Source organism: Sinohyriopsis cumingii, chromosome 7, assembly GCF_028554795.1.
Source record: "Sinohyriopsis cumingii isolate HCF-2022 chromosome 7, ASM2855479v2, whole genome shotgun sequence".
Classification (NCBI taxonomy): domain Eukaryota; kingdom Metazoa; phylum Mollusca; class Bivalvia; order Unionida; family Unionidae; genus Sinohyriopsis; species Sinohyriopsis cumingii.
Genome location: NC_142967.1, coordinates 56,297,656 through 56,312,417, shown reverse-complemented (window position 1 = coordinate 56,312,417; position 14,762 = coordinate 56,297,656). Strand labels below are relative to the sequence as shown.

General features: G+C 38.4%; 1 protein-coding gene across 1 annotated transcript in view; it reads right to left on the bottom strand.

Moving 5' to 3' along the window:
* LOC149795304 (uncharacterized) overlaps positions 1 to 2,212 on the bottom strand; it is a 65,544-nt gene extending 63,332 nt beyond the window's left edge. The window contains exon 1 of the mRNA XM_089963775.1: positions 2,004 to 2,212. Coding sequence (XP_089819901.1) covers positions 2,004 to 2,036 — 33 coding nt within the window. The 5' untranslated portion in view covers positions 2,037 to 2,212. The remainder of the gene's footprint in view (positions 1 to 2,003) is intronic.
* Positions 2,213 to 14,762: the final 12,550 nt, after the last annotated feature.

Sequence of the window (14,762 nt, the reverse complement as noted above, 5' to 3'; positions counted from 1 at the left end):
CACGTTGGTGTTCATTGGGCAAATTCCATAATGACTGATTTAATTCTCAGAAGAAAAAACAATTAAGAAACAATACAATTTCCACAAAATGTTATTGAGATCGAATAAGATAAAAAAAAAAGTGCACAATGGTCATACTTAACCAACCCGGCCACGCCATACTAGAATAAAACCACACTGGTTTCCACAAACACTTTGCAATTATTATGCCAGCTCATGTATAGCATCCCAATTCGGACATTACAATCACATAATAACGCTGTTCCAAACAGCGCTCAAACGCTGACCCATTTTAGATTGATATTTGCGTCCGTACCCATCTGGTGAGTCAAGATTAACCAGTGCAAAATAAATAAATAAATAAAGGAAGGAAGGAAGGAAGGAGAATAATATTTTTTTTAAAAATGTTAAATAGCAGCTTCCTTAACCAAGGACGATCGTGGTCTTTTATCAAATATTTATGTCAGAAATGGGAGTAAAGCAATCTGGGAATCACTAAAATCTGTTCTAAATGAGCAGTCTTAACATACCACTCACATTTTTTTAAAGTTAAACCAGATTTTTTTACATGTGTATCAGTTCACCAAAACTCATCTTTGCTAGCTACGGTTCCACTGTGTTAACCCTATCTACACCTAGACGAATCGATCACACATTTCCGTGCGTTAGGTCTACGCCTTGGCGGAACGATCAGACATATACGTGCTTCGGATCTGTGAATTTCAAATTTGAATACTGTTCCTACTAGTCCGATAAACCAGCCCCCCCCCCCCCCCCGCAATTTATATTGATGCTGATGGACGTTACGTGGGTCTGATATAACCTGTTTATTAAAATCTGCAATTTTGATTGATGAAAATCTTTCCGGAACACAGGTGCGTACACTTACCGTCATTTGGTAACAGCCACATCTAGCGCGAAATTCAAAATGTCCACAGCACAGAGGGTAGTATTATTCCATGTGGATTTACAAGTCGCCAAAAGTATGAAATATCTCCAAAAGAACCCTTCCGCCGAAGGTAGCTCAACAGTTGCGAGAAATACCGGTAACTGTATAAAATATACACGAATGTGTGCAGACAAAAGTAGCAGTAGATTTTTGCATGTTTTAATGAACAGGTGATATCATCCCCTAAACCACCAGTTAATATTACCATTGGTGTGGGGCTGATTTATCGACCAATGTTCGGACATGATCGAGAGAAGGGGAGCACACAACTGATATAAACTCATAAATAAGCAATTTTCTACTGCCGGTTTGTGTTTGTACAAATACATCCTTTACCTCAAATACACCTGTAATGGCTTAGGTCTGGTACGTTGTGATACTTTCGATATTACACTTACAAAGTATCCGAAATCAATTGACTCCAACACTTTCGGCCCATGTACAATGTACCGCTGTTACACAATATTGGTTAGCTGGTATTTACATACTAAGGAGGACAACTCATGACATCCAATAGATATGGCTTGGACAAGGTAATGAAATATCTGATCGATCCGCCAAGTGTAGATGGGGTTAACATGTCAGAACCTTGGCTAACGAAGATGACCAAAACAGGTAAACTTAACAAATAACAACTAGAACATATAATAAATCTTTTATACAAAGAGCTAGTTTGGTTTCAAACATATTTATTTTAGGTTGATAACCTAGCTTTCATTACAAAGATCTCTATGCCAATAAAATAGGAACATATCAATAAAATTGTCCGGGGTTTAATTTTCATGAAAATAGTGTTCTTTCACAAAGCTTTAATTACAAAACATTTTTTGTTTTATTTTTCATTAATTCTTCATTCTTGTCCAGTTAAAATACTAAATTAGACCGTCTATGACCTGTATTTATCTTCAAATTCAAAATAAATTCATTTCACTGTTAAAATCACGTAATAGTGCATACACTCTAAGGGCTGTGACTCGTAAGTACACATACATGCTTTTGTAACAATGCACAAATCAATGAAATCAAAAATACACGTCGAGATTTCTATACTCACCCGACCACTGACATTCCACTTGTCCAACTCCATTTATGATTTTTAAATTATCACTAAACAAGTGAATATATCCGCCGTACAAAACATTAGCCAAAGCACAGGGAGCATTGATTAAGTTAGTATAGATATATGATCAAATCTCATGAACATGTCTATACGTTATCTGACAAATATGTAAACATCGATTGTCATGGTGCGTTCTCTCCCACAATCCACCTGTAGGTGGCCGCGCTCCGACGATTTCGAAAGCGCACGGCGCAATCATAGGAACACTACCTTATGAACGAAGGAAAACTGTACCAGCTGATCTACACCTGTAATAGGCAATCTATTCAAGTAAACCTCGAGTATTTCGAGCCGATACCTGATTATTTGCTATTTATACTTGACAGCAATCTGGAAATCTCAATGACAAGATCATTTATCGGTTTGTTTGTTTATTGTTTCGTTTTTGTATTTCAACCAATGCAATTTTGCCATAATCATACCTGTCAAGCCTCGATTATTGCGGGTAATCACATTTTGTACGGAAAACCCGCTTGCACAAACATCCAGAATTTTCGTTGTTTTTTTTTCGGGATTAACGGCATTTCTTCAGCAAGATGGGCTATATGGCGGCCAATATATGTGCTGGAGGAAAATCCCGATCACAACCATCGACCCACGGGAAGCTTCTGGCAAGTTTTCTCGCGTACCTACGGTTGGTCAAGCTGCGATTGTAGCTCGCACGGGCAAAAGTGAGATGTGTGAACGATCTATAAAAGACGAGCGCTTTATACCACAAAGCCACCCGTGGCCCGTCTAAATGTTTTCAAGCATTTTTTAAAAATGTCTTTAATAAATTTGAAACTACCGATTTTATATCTTCATAACTCTTTCCAGTAAATATCCATTTTCATAACTCTCACCAGTAAATATCCACGTTTGGTCAATGGTATTCCTCAAATCGACTGGCAGTGACGTGGCGTTTACTAACCCCCTCTCTGACAGGGACTTCCTCTCAAGTCTCTGAATATTGCTTGCCCAAAACAGATTAAAACGAAAATCGACTTACAAGTTCGTACTTAGCGAGAAGAATAAGTACTGTACTTACATTTAATGTGATCTTTATTTAACCAGATTGTTCATGGCCTTAGGAATGTTAATTTATTTCTCAAAATCGTATCATCGTCGAAAGAGCAAACGTCTGTAAGTGTTGACCATTTAATTTTCGAAATTGGTAGTGGGAGGGGATTTTATTTTAATTCCCGGCTTTCTCACCCCTTACACCCTCCCCAAACAAAATTAAATGGTCGATCCTAAACCGTTACCGCCTGTTTACGAACAAAACACGAAGAGGTTCTGTGAGGATGCAAATCAATTCACATTTCTTTCTTTTGGGTACTTAGTCCACTGAAAGTCAACCGATTGCAAAATTTGGATTTTTATCGAGATAATACTGTGGTATTACATCCCAGCGAGTAGATACCATTTTGCAAAATTTAAAAAGGCACCCAACTTATAGGTCCTTATTGTCGAATGTCAAATGTGGCACAACCCATAGCGCGTCCTTGTTCGAAAGTGTACAGCATGTCACGTCATCAGACGAACGACTTTTTTTTTTCTATTGCCGCCTCTGGGAAATGTAAAATTTGCAAAACTGTTTATCTGTACATTGCATGTTTCCTCTAGAATCATGCAAGCTGGCCAGGAAACTCGGTCAGTGTGATGTTTTCTATAATAATATCTTCAAGTGCTGTTTGATTTCATACGTTAAGAAAACAATTATTTAAAGTTTTCAAATTGGTTTAGGCTGTATAATTGAATCTTCTTCTACATTTGACGCCGCACAAACATCATTTGTATGTACTCATTATTAAAAGGCCTTTATGCCAAGATTGATCAATTATGTTGGGCGTTATTGTTTTAATGGGGGGGGGGATATGCAATTATATAAATGTTTTTTCTTCTTCTGTTGTTAGTAATGGTGGACATATTCGATGGCGGATCGATCGATATCGTTAGTAAATATTCGAAGGCCTGTTTTTGGAATTAGCGAATAGGCATTATTTGTATCCGCATTGAATGCCAGTGTGCTTTTTTCAAACTTTATCAATTTCTATTGAGCTGTTTGTTTGAGAAAACGTCGTTCCAGTGTGTATTTTTGTAACGACAGACACATTTTTATGGCAAATCGACATTATTTGTACAAAGTTTAAACCCTTTATGCCATGTTGCTTTCTGTCACATTTGGTTAATTATATTGAGCGGTCTCTGAAAAGAAGTAATTTAACAGTTTCTCTAATTGATGTCATAGGTAATGGCTGATCGATATAACGTTCAAAGCCGTTCATACCAGAATGATTTCTGCAAACTGTTTTATTCCGTTAAGTGGGTCTTGATAAAAAGTAGTTTAATGTTTTTTCCCTTACATTGTTAGGAACGTCTACAATATTGGAAGGTATATCTACACATTTTGTATCAAACGGAAAGTCCTTACAAGCTAAATGTTTTGTCAAACGTGGAAAAAATCTGCTGTGCGTGTCTGAGTAGCTATTTAAAAATTGTTGACATTTGATAGCCGGTTATTTTGGACGACGGGTCGGCATCACTGGAATACATCTGAAAAGCCTTAATCTCAGAATTCTGCATGCATGTAAGATCGTGTGCAAACTGGTAAAATGTCTTTGTTATTGGGTGGGGGGTAGGGATAAGTTGTAGATAACAAATGTGAATGAATGACCCACTGCGAATTAAACAAATTGAAGCTAAACCAATTTTCTGGTCACAGGGTTAAAATATACCGCAGAACTACCTTTTTAATGACTAAATCAAAGCTGATTTAAGATATTTCTTTTAAACCCAGAAATATGAAAGTTTACGCAAGAGGCCTATGTGGGTCTGATCGCTCATCTGGCTGAATCTCTCATCTGGCTGAATCGTTCATCTGGCTGAATCTCTCATCTGGCTGAATCTCTCATTTGGCTGAATCGCTCATCTGGCTGAATCAATTAATTAAATGATTGATTGATTGTATTTTTACGACGCATCAGCACTGCTAGGCTATTTAACGCCATACAAAAGGTTATGTGTAGTATAATTGAAAAGTGATTAAAGGTCTCTTATCAACCAGTGATTACAAACTCAAGCAGTTAAAAGCAAAACTATAAGATGGTGAGGGTAATATATAAAGCTTCCAGATCAAAGGGGAATGTAAATAGTGTATGTTAATGAAGATTTGGATGAAAAGGTATTGAATGTAAAGGACGGTATATACATTGCATAAAAATGCTGAAGGTTATAACAGAAGTTATATCTTAGAATAAATATCTACTTCTTTCATGACTTTTAACATACAAGAGATGCTTATTGTATCGAAATGTTCCTTCATTCATGCATATTGTAGTACTAATCGCGTGTAGGTTGGAGGTCGAAACACTCTATCATAAAGTGTTTAAAAGTGAATAGTTCGCTGCAAGAAACGCACTCGGGTGGGTCTTCGCCTTTTAGCATGCGGGAGTGGGTTATATTCGTATGACCAATTCTAATTCTTGCAATGACTACCCGCCACCCTACGGATGGTTCTGTAGGAAGGAATCCATTCTCCTAGGGTTGGCTTGACTACATGAAGTTTGTTATTCAGTGCATTATTCCATGGTGCCTGCCACTCCTGTGGCAAATATTCTTCGATACTAGGTTTAAAATCAGTAAACGGTATTTTAAAATCAGATGGTTCTATGGATAGGGCCATTTTAGTAGCGCGATCTGCTTTTTTTTTATTACCTTTAACTCCAATATGGCTGGGTAACCAACATTATACTATATTGTGGGAGGTACTCAGCTCAGTATTTTTGACGAGAATATTGGTTAATAATGGGTTCTCCAGTTTTCTATTGTGTAGTGACTGAAGTACTGATAGTGAGTCGGAGAAGATGACGTTGATTAAAATACGTGTGCTTTTGATACATTGCAGAGCAAGGTCTATTGCTCTGATTTCGACTGAAACAAATCGATGTACCATTTGGTAAGCGAGCTTTTGTAGCGTGTTTTTCACTAGCGAAGGCTGCAGCAACCTTTTCCTCATCCTTTGATCCATCACTATACATTCTTGTGTAGTTTTTAAATTCGGTGAGGAGTTTATGATACTAGTTATGAAGGATGAAAGAGTTTGTCACAATTTGTTTCCATTGTGTGGCGTAGAAAGTGCTTTTAGTTGCCCGAGTAGCCAGGGAGGTATTTCGGAACTGCATGTTTTCCGAAGTTTAGAAAGATCGATTATTGTACTGTCAAGGCTTGATGATATTCTAATGCCAAAGGAAAGCATGACATTTGGTTTGTTTTGGTATAATGTTTTGTATTTGGGTTGATATACAGCCTAAACAGCAGGGTTCAGAGGGTTTGGTCTTAATTTGAGAGCATACTGTGCGGAAAGCATTTCCCTACGATGTGATAAAGGTGGTTCGTTCGCTTCAGCGAGGAGGTTTTCACAGGGCGGACTTAAATGCTCCCCGAGCGAGTCTTATTCCTTGATGAAGGTTTGGTTAAAGCATCTTCAAAAATGACGTTCTGGCTGAACCGTAAATAACGTAACCGGGTCAAGTTTGGAGCGAATAAACTTTCTATATCAAGTGAGGGTGACTCTTTTATCAGCGCCCCAGTCAGTGTGCGCTACTACTTTTAAGTAATTCCAAAGATTTCAAGCATTTAGCTTTCAGATTCTTAAAGTATGGCATTAAGGTTAGTTTTCTGTCGAAGATAATACATTTAAATTTTGTTTCTTCAGTAATTGGAATAGGTGTTCCGTCCAGCGTGAGTTTAGATTCTTCATCATGTCTTCGTAACTGACAGAAGAAGCATGCATACTGATTTTGACTTTGAAAATTTTAAACTGTTGGCATTGGCCCAATTTTGAATCTTGTATATATTTTGTTATGGTTGTCTTTCAATCGTATTTATGTGCTTTGATCGATAACATATTAATAAATCATCAACGTATAGAGAACTCAAGGAGCTACAAACTTGTGATGCTATTAATTATGCTATTAATTTTTTAGACCGAGATCAATGCGGTCTTTCAGTATCCAGTACTTCCATATCGTGTCATATGCCTTTTCCAAATCAAAGAAAACCGCACCAACTGTTCCTTCTTGATAAAAGCGTTACAGATAAATGATTTCAGTCTAACCAGATGGTCATCTGTGCGGAGGCCATATCGAAAGCCACTTTGAAAAGAAGATATTAATTTAAATGACTAGTCTCCAAGTAATATACAAGCCGAGAAATATCATTCGTACCATTGTTTTGCACACAACGTGCCAGTACAATGGGCAATAGTTGTTAGGATCTGTGCTATCTTTAGCTGGTTTGGGAATTGGTATTACTGTTGCTTCTTTCCAAACCTTAAATACAACACCAGTAACCCATAACTCGTTGAAGATTTTCAAAAGAGACGTTAATTATTGTTCTGGAAGGTGTTTTAAAAAAATGGTAATTTCGTTCGTCAGGTTCAGCGGATGTATCATGGGCTTTGTTTAAAGCCTCTATAAGCTCCGATAGTGAGAACACTTGGTTATAACTTTCGGAGTTGTTGGATGTGAATTTTAAACGTGTCTTTTCTTTTTAATTTTTAAACTTCGGAAAGCTTCTGAATAATTAGATGATGAAGAATTTTTCTAGAAAGTGTCAGCAGGTATATTTGCTATGTCACGTTTGGAATTCAAATTGTTATTGTTCAATTTCAGATGTCGGAAAGAACTGTTGATTTTTTTTTCTCCATTTATTTTGCGGATCGCGTCACAAACTTTCTTTATTGAGGAACGAGAGTTTAAAGAAGAAACATATTTCTTCCATGATGCTCGTTTACTTTCGTTGATCGTGCGGCGAGCTTTGGCCTGGAGAGTACAGTGCTTACTTAAATTTGCTTGCGTCGGACGATTATTCAGTTTTCTCAGTGCTTCTTTTCGTTGTCTAATGGCCTCTTTACATTCTTTCGTGACCCAATTTTTTTTGGGGTTATTTTACAGCTCTGTGAAGACATGGGAATGGATTCTTCTGTAATCGCCATTCAAATGGAAGTAAAATACTGAATAGGGTCATTAACGTTGAAAAGTGTATCCCTGTTAAGCCTAGTTTTTCAGTGTTTCAAATTTGGCCCAGTCGGCCTTTTTTTTAATTCCATTGTGGAATTGCCTCATCAATTGTGGAGTCAACATTTTCAGAGGAAGTTGGAAAGTGATCACTGCTGTGAAGGTCATCATTGACTTTCCAATCATAGTACAAAAGCAGCGAAAGAGAACAAATTGTCAAATCGATACATGTACCAGCTCCTGGATATAAGTACGTCGGAGATTTTGTGTTATATAGACACAAATCGTGTCTAGAAATTAAGTCTTCTACTTTTGGGCCTCTGCCACTTATATAATTCGATCCCAATAAAATGTTATGGGCATTAAAATCCCCGAGTAGAACAAATGGCGCATGCAGTTGTTGAACAAGGTTGTCTAGTTCATTTGGTATCAGGTTGGTGTTTGGTTGTTGTTGTTGTTGTTGAAGGGGTTAACGCCATCTTTCAGCACAAGATAGGCTATACATTGCGGCCAGTATAACTGGTGGAGGAAGAACCTTGGAAAACCCAGGAAAGAACCACCGATCCACGAGAAGCTACTGGCAGGCTTTCCCACGTACCCACGCTAGCCGAGCCTTGGACTCGAGCCCACGCAGGCAGAGGTGAGATGGCAGTGATCCGGAACGGTAAGCACTTTAGACCACTCGGCCACTCGGGGCCCCGTTGGTGTTAGGTAGTATGTAAATATAATAAAAGGTACTCACTCGATATAAAGTGGCGCTTACAGCAATGATTTTCAAATTTGCAAATTTGTGTTAAAAAGAATGACTTAATAAGGGGCCTTATTGTTCACAACAAAAGAAATTCCTCCTGAGGCCATGTCAACATTTTTAAAGTAGGTTTTTGCAAATTTGTGTTGAAAGTGATGACGCTATGAGGGGCCCTATTGTTCACAACAAAAGAAACTCCTCCTGAGGCCCTGTCAATATTTTTAAAGTATGTGTTAAAAAGGGAGTAGTTTTTAAGTGTTTTGTTATCCGTATCTTTCAAGAATGTTTCCTGAAGGCATAGTACTGCAGAATCATGTTCATTTAGAAGCAGTAGAATATTACTGTAGTTGGCTTCAAGTCTCGACAGTTCCATTGCATGATGGTGTTCTTCATTATAAGTTTAAAGAGGAGATCATGGAGCTAGGTTAGACCTTTCGCGGGGACAATCTATATGGTTGTTTCTCTGAAGGAGGTACGAGGTTGAATTTTTTCGTGGTAGGTCTGGAACCACTTGACCACATGGAGCAATTTCTTCTGTATCCATGTCCTCAATGTCTCCAAACCTATTGTATAGTTTTGTGGGGTCATCCGACCCCTTTTGCTGCCTATTTAATTGAGATCTCTTTTACTGTTTGGGGATTTCGGTGGTGGGATATTATTAAACGCTGTTTGAGGAGATACCGAGTTTTTCTATGATTTGTAATGTGGTGTGTTGGAGCTTGATGGTGAATAATGTAGGTTTTTCTAAGTTTGAACGTCCTTCGTTGTTTCGGGATTGTTCTTCACTGCAGTGCAAAGAAGACTAGTCCAGGAAGTGACGTATTAGCCTGTACAAGCTTTCTGGCCTCTGGATAGGGAATATTAGAAGTGTACTTTACCCTCTCTATTTCCTTCTCTTGTTTCCAGGTTTCACAATCCTTGGAATTGACGTGGTGCTCCTTGCCACAGCTGACGCAATGCGGAGTTGCTGTGATGACCATATTTCTGACACTTATGGCATCGAAGTGGGTTCGGTATGTATATCTCAACCTTGACTTGTAGAAAGCCAACTCTGACCACTCTGGGTACTGTTTGTTTGTTGAAGGCGAGTACAGTGGTGTTGGTGTCATGCAAAGTGTTGTTACGTTTAATAGGTATTCTACGGACTGCGGTGACACCTACGTTTTTCATCCCTTCGATGATATGTGTCGCTGACTCCAGCCAAGTCACGACAGCAAATCACGCACGTGGACGTATTGAGTGTTGTGTGAGCGATGAGGTTATTGGAATAGGAAAGAAAGTTGTCATTTTCTGGATATTTTCTGTTTGTCCTCGTCGCTCACACTCAACCAGAAGGCAGCCCGATTTTAACTTTGTTTAAATATAGTTTTTGATGTACCTCTTGATCTCGTAATGTTCTTTTCTATACAAACGGAGAGAGTTCCGCAAGCAGTCTTGAAGCAAAATTTGATTGTATCACCATGAAGCGTGGGAATGACTCTGCTCTACATGCTTCGTCATCTGAGTCAGACAGTTTTCGTTCGTTTAAGTTGATTTTTTTTATAAAAATTCTCCATGTTGGTTTGGTTAAAATTTAGCACCCGTACTCCCCGCCCAATAAGGTGCCCAACAAGGGGACGTTTTTCAAGTGCCAGGGTTACACAGATGTTATGCTTAGTATGTAAACCTCCCGATTCGATATACTCAGTCGGTATAATAATTCCCGATCAACCCGTTAAGCCACCGCTTTCGAGGAAGTCTTCTAAGAGTTGGGAAAGAGAAACTAAAAGGATAGACTGTAGGGGCAACGGTGGTATCAAGAGAGATACAAGGAGAAAGATAAAGAATGTGAGCGACTAAGTAAAGACTCCTAGGGCTCGGCGTGACCAGCCGATTAGTCGACACCGGGCCCATCCCAACCACCCGTCTAGAAGAAGTAGAGGTCAAAGCAGTATATTGCATCGTAAAGTCTCTGCTCAACTACCAGGATCCTTTCCTCCCCCGACACGGGCCGCAACCCACGGCAAACAGGTTGCCTCTACTTAGTCGCCTCTTACGACACCTAGTGATGACAATTATACACACACCCACCCCCGCAAAGGGCAGAACATTTTTTGCCCGAGAATTAAAGGACCTTAAAACAGTATGATTGCTATTAAAATGTTACAGTTGTGTTGAGCAGCTTTTTGAAATAAAGTTCATTTTTTAAATATATATTTATTTAAGATGTATCGCCATCACTTGTACAAAGTTTAAAACCCTTTATCTCTAAATGTTTTAAATTAAAATTTACGAAAATTCTGTTGATCGATTTAGTTTGAAAAAAGTCGTCGTTGATAGCCCTTCATGTAAGGGTGCTTTCTGTCAAATACTGTCAATTCTGCCGAGCGATCGTTGTTGTTGTTATTATGTTTAACGCCATTTTTTTTCAGCACAAGATAGGATACACATGGCGGCCAGTATAAATGGTGCAGGAAGTACCCGGCAAAACTCCAAAAAGAACCACCGGCACACGAGAAGCTACTGGCTAGCTTTCTCACGTACCCACATTTGGCGAGCCCAAGACTCGAATCCGCGCAGACAGAGGTGAGATTGCAGTGATCCGTAATGGTGAGCGCTCGGGTCCCCCTAAGTGATTGTAGAGAAGTTGTTTAAAAGTTTTACATTTTTAGCAACAGATTTCAGATTTGAGGACGGATGGCCGTTTAAAATTTAAAATCATGCATGTCAGGATGTTTTTACCAAAATTCAATAATTTTTTCTTGAACACGTTTTGATAAACAGTCATTCAAGGTTTTCTCTGTTTAATAAATACGATAATATTTAAAAGCGGATCCGCATAATTTGTAGAAATTCCAACCCACTAAAAGTGTACGCGACGTTTTTAAAAAGTATTGATCATCGATCTGTACCCCTTTCCTTTCTTGTGGACCGCTCTGGTAGCCTAAGTGGTTTAAGTGTCCGCCTCGGATGCGGGAAGTCGCGGGTTTGAACCGCGGCCAAGTCATACCAAAGAGGTAAAAAAATGGTACTAGCAGCTTCCTCGTTCGGCACTCAGCATTAAGAAGTTAATGTTAGGACTGGTCTGCTTAGTGTCAGGATAGTGTGACTGGGTGGGACATGATGCTACATGTCTGCAGCATGATGTCCCAGTTCTAGACATCACTACTAACTGCCACACTACATCGTAGCTTTATGACTGAAAATTTGTTAAAGCTACGTTAAAAGTCTCTCCCCCATCTCTCTCTCTCTCTCTCTCACACACACAGAGCTTTCTTGCGATATGAAATTGTATTGCCTCATTTGCTGATCAACAACCTACGTAAACGGAAAGTGACGCATTGCGGGAAATTTGAGCCGCCATATTTGACAAATGTCGATTCGGGCAAGTTTACTTATTGTACGGGTATTTTTAAGTTTTCATACAAAAATACATAGCGTACCAAAGTCAGCTGGTTCTCAGACTGGTATCGCTGTCATTTTTTTTTTGTCCCAAGCGCTATTGATAACTTCCAACACCTCAACCAATGATTGGTTGAAGTGTTTTGAAGAAACTCCACGTAATACAATACACCAAGATAACTGATTATCATTGGCGCAAAAGGGGGTAGGGACTAAATTTCACCTTTAAACATGTTTTGGCCTAAATCCGTAAAACCTAATAGCTGAACACTACATATCTGCCCCCACCCCAGGACAATTTTCTGCAGGCGCCCTTGATGATTATCCTATAATATGTTGTCTTTCGTATACTATCATTTACCTCAAATGTTTGATTAATACAGAAAATAAAGCAAAACATACTTTTAATAGATGCAAAATGCCATCATGTCGTCTTAAAATTCCCGGAATGTATCACTTCGATGACGTTGGTTGTACGGTATAATGATTTATTAAACATAATCGCACATACGCGGACAAATATACCAAAGTTAGATTTTGTTTTGTTAGGTGCCAAGAACAATTTAAATCGTTAAACGTAACATATCTTAAAATTTCTGTATATATGGCTTTACATGTTCTTCCAAACTGCAACGGTAATTTAATGGAATCAGTTGCAACGATCTCTTCTGATGATCCCGTCTGTACTCAAAAAATGCGTCAATCAATGTCTTGACAAAGCGACAATAAGCATATAGTCTGCTACATCTTAAACACGAGTAAGGTTCCTCTGAGATACATTAAACAGAAGAAGAAGGCTAATATTTAACTAAAGGACCATGTTTAGTTCTGGATCGTTTACAGTTTTGAATCAAATGATTTGGATCGTTTACAGTTTTGAATCAAATGATTTGGATCGTTTACAGTTTTGAATCAAATGATTTGGATCGTTTACAGTTTTGAATCAAATGATTTGTCAATTAAGGAAATGTATGAATCTGAGAGCACGAAGTCACAAGAATGGTATAAAAACTTCAGTCAGCATCAATGATATAAAATATTTGATTTAAAAAAAAAAACATTTTTTGAACATTAAACGATACTTACCAAGTTGAAGTTTTCATAATAATTTAATTGAACCTGTAATACCCTTAGGGCTCACGTGAGATGATGCATATGTCACGTGACGTGTATGTCTTTAGAGAGGACACAGGCTACAAAATTAGAGACGGGGAGGGTGTGTCGGCATGGGATCCCTAAGGGTACAATAGTTTCAACGAAATTATCATCAAACGTCAATCTGGCAGGTATCGTTTAATTTTGCAATTTCGTTGAATCTTTCACACCCGAATGGGCCCCACGAGAAGTTCAGAGTGAATTCTGCAACTGAAGCATAGTAGGGTACAAAGGCGGATCGATGTTCATCGTAAAACATGAGAATTTATGCAAATTCAACTGAACATGATAAACAGAGGTACTGAATCTAATAACAATGGTTTGACTGAATTAAGTTTTTCACGGAAGAGCTGATTCAAACAGTTTTTCACTGGATGTAAAATCAGATGTGACAAGTTTCTGATATTTCAGGAAGACAGTCTTTTGGTCCAACTAGTTGTTAATATTGGAGTCACTGGTACCTGGTTTGAAAAACTACACTAGTGAATGCCATTCATTAACTCTGTAGAGAAAAATATCAATATTGATGGCTGATGGATATAAGTCGTCTAGTGGTACATTTAAGTCGTTTGTCTGGTGCATTTAAGTTGTCTGTCTGGTGCATTTAATTCGTCTGTCTGGGGCATTTAAGTTGTCTGGTACATTTAAGTCGTCTGTCGTGAATTTAAGTTGTCTGTCTGGTACATTAAAATTGTATGGTGCATAGGCTGTTATGTGAATTTCACTAAAATGATTTCATGCACATGATCACCTGTTTGAAAGACAAATTGTTCTTATTTATTATCTAAATTTCTAAGATCTAAGAAATGAAGGGTTTGCCCTCTTTGGCCTGAAAGCACTGCCAGAAGCTAAACCAATATGTGTGAGGATAATTTCAAAGGAAGTTTACAAACCCTTGAAAGTAACTGTAAGTATCTTAGCACAATAGTAACATTCTGAGTGACTAAATTCTTGGATATCAGGTCTCTTGTTAAACACTCAACTCCTAAAACATTTAAGCAATGGGTGTTTCGAATAGTGTAAACCATGTGACAAAAATCGAACTATGATACTTGCAGCTTTAAAATTGGCTGTATCGATAGCACTATAAGCTTATCCAGGTGGAAAGGAGACAGCTGAGAATTCCAGAAAAAAAACCGTACAAACGAGCAAAATGGAAGCATTATGACATGGTCATGTGGAAGAAAAAGAATGTCGGATGTTGGGAACAGTAATTATAACCGATCTGCCACGAAATACAGTAGTTTGGAGAACCAATGCAGAGTCGTGCTACCATCACCTGCTCCCCCCTCCACTCCTCCAATTTATGTAGAATTAGGCTGAAAGGGTGAATACCATGGTAGTGTGAAATCACTCCAAGATATAGAAAATGCATCGACACATTAAGCTTGAAGGTCTGGTTGGTATGAA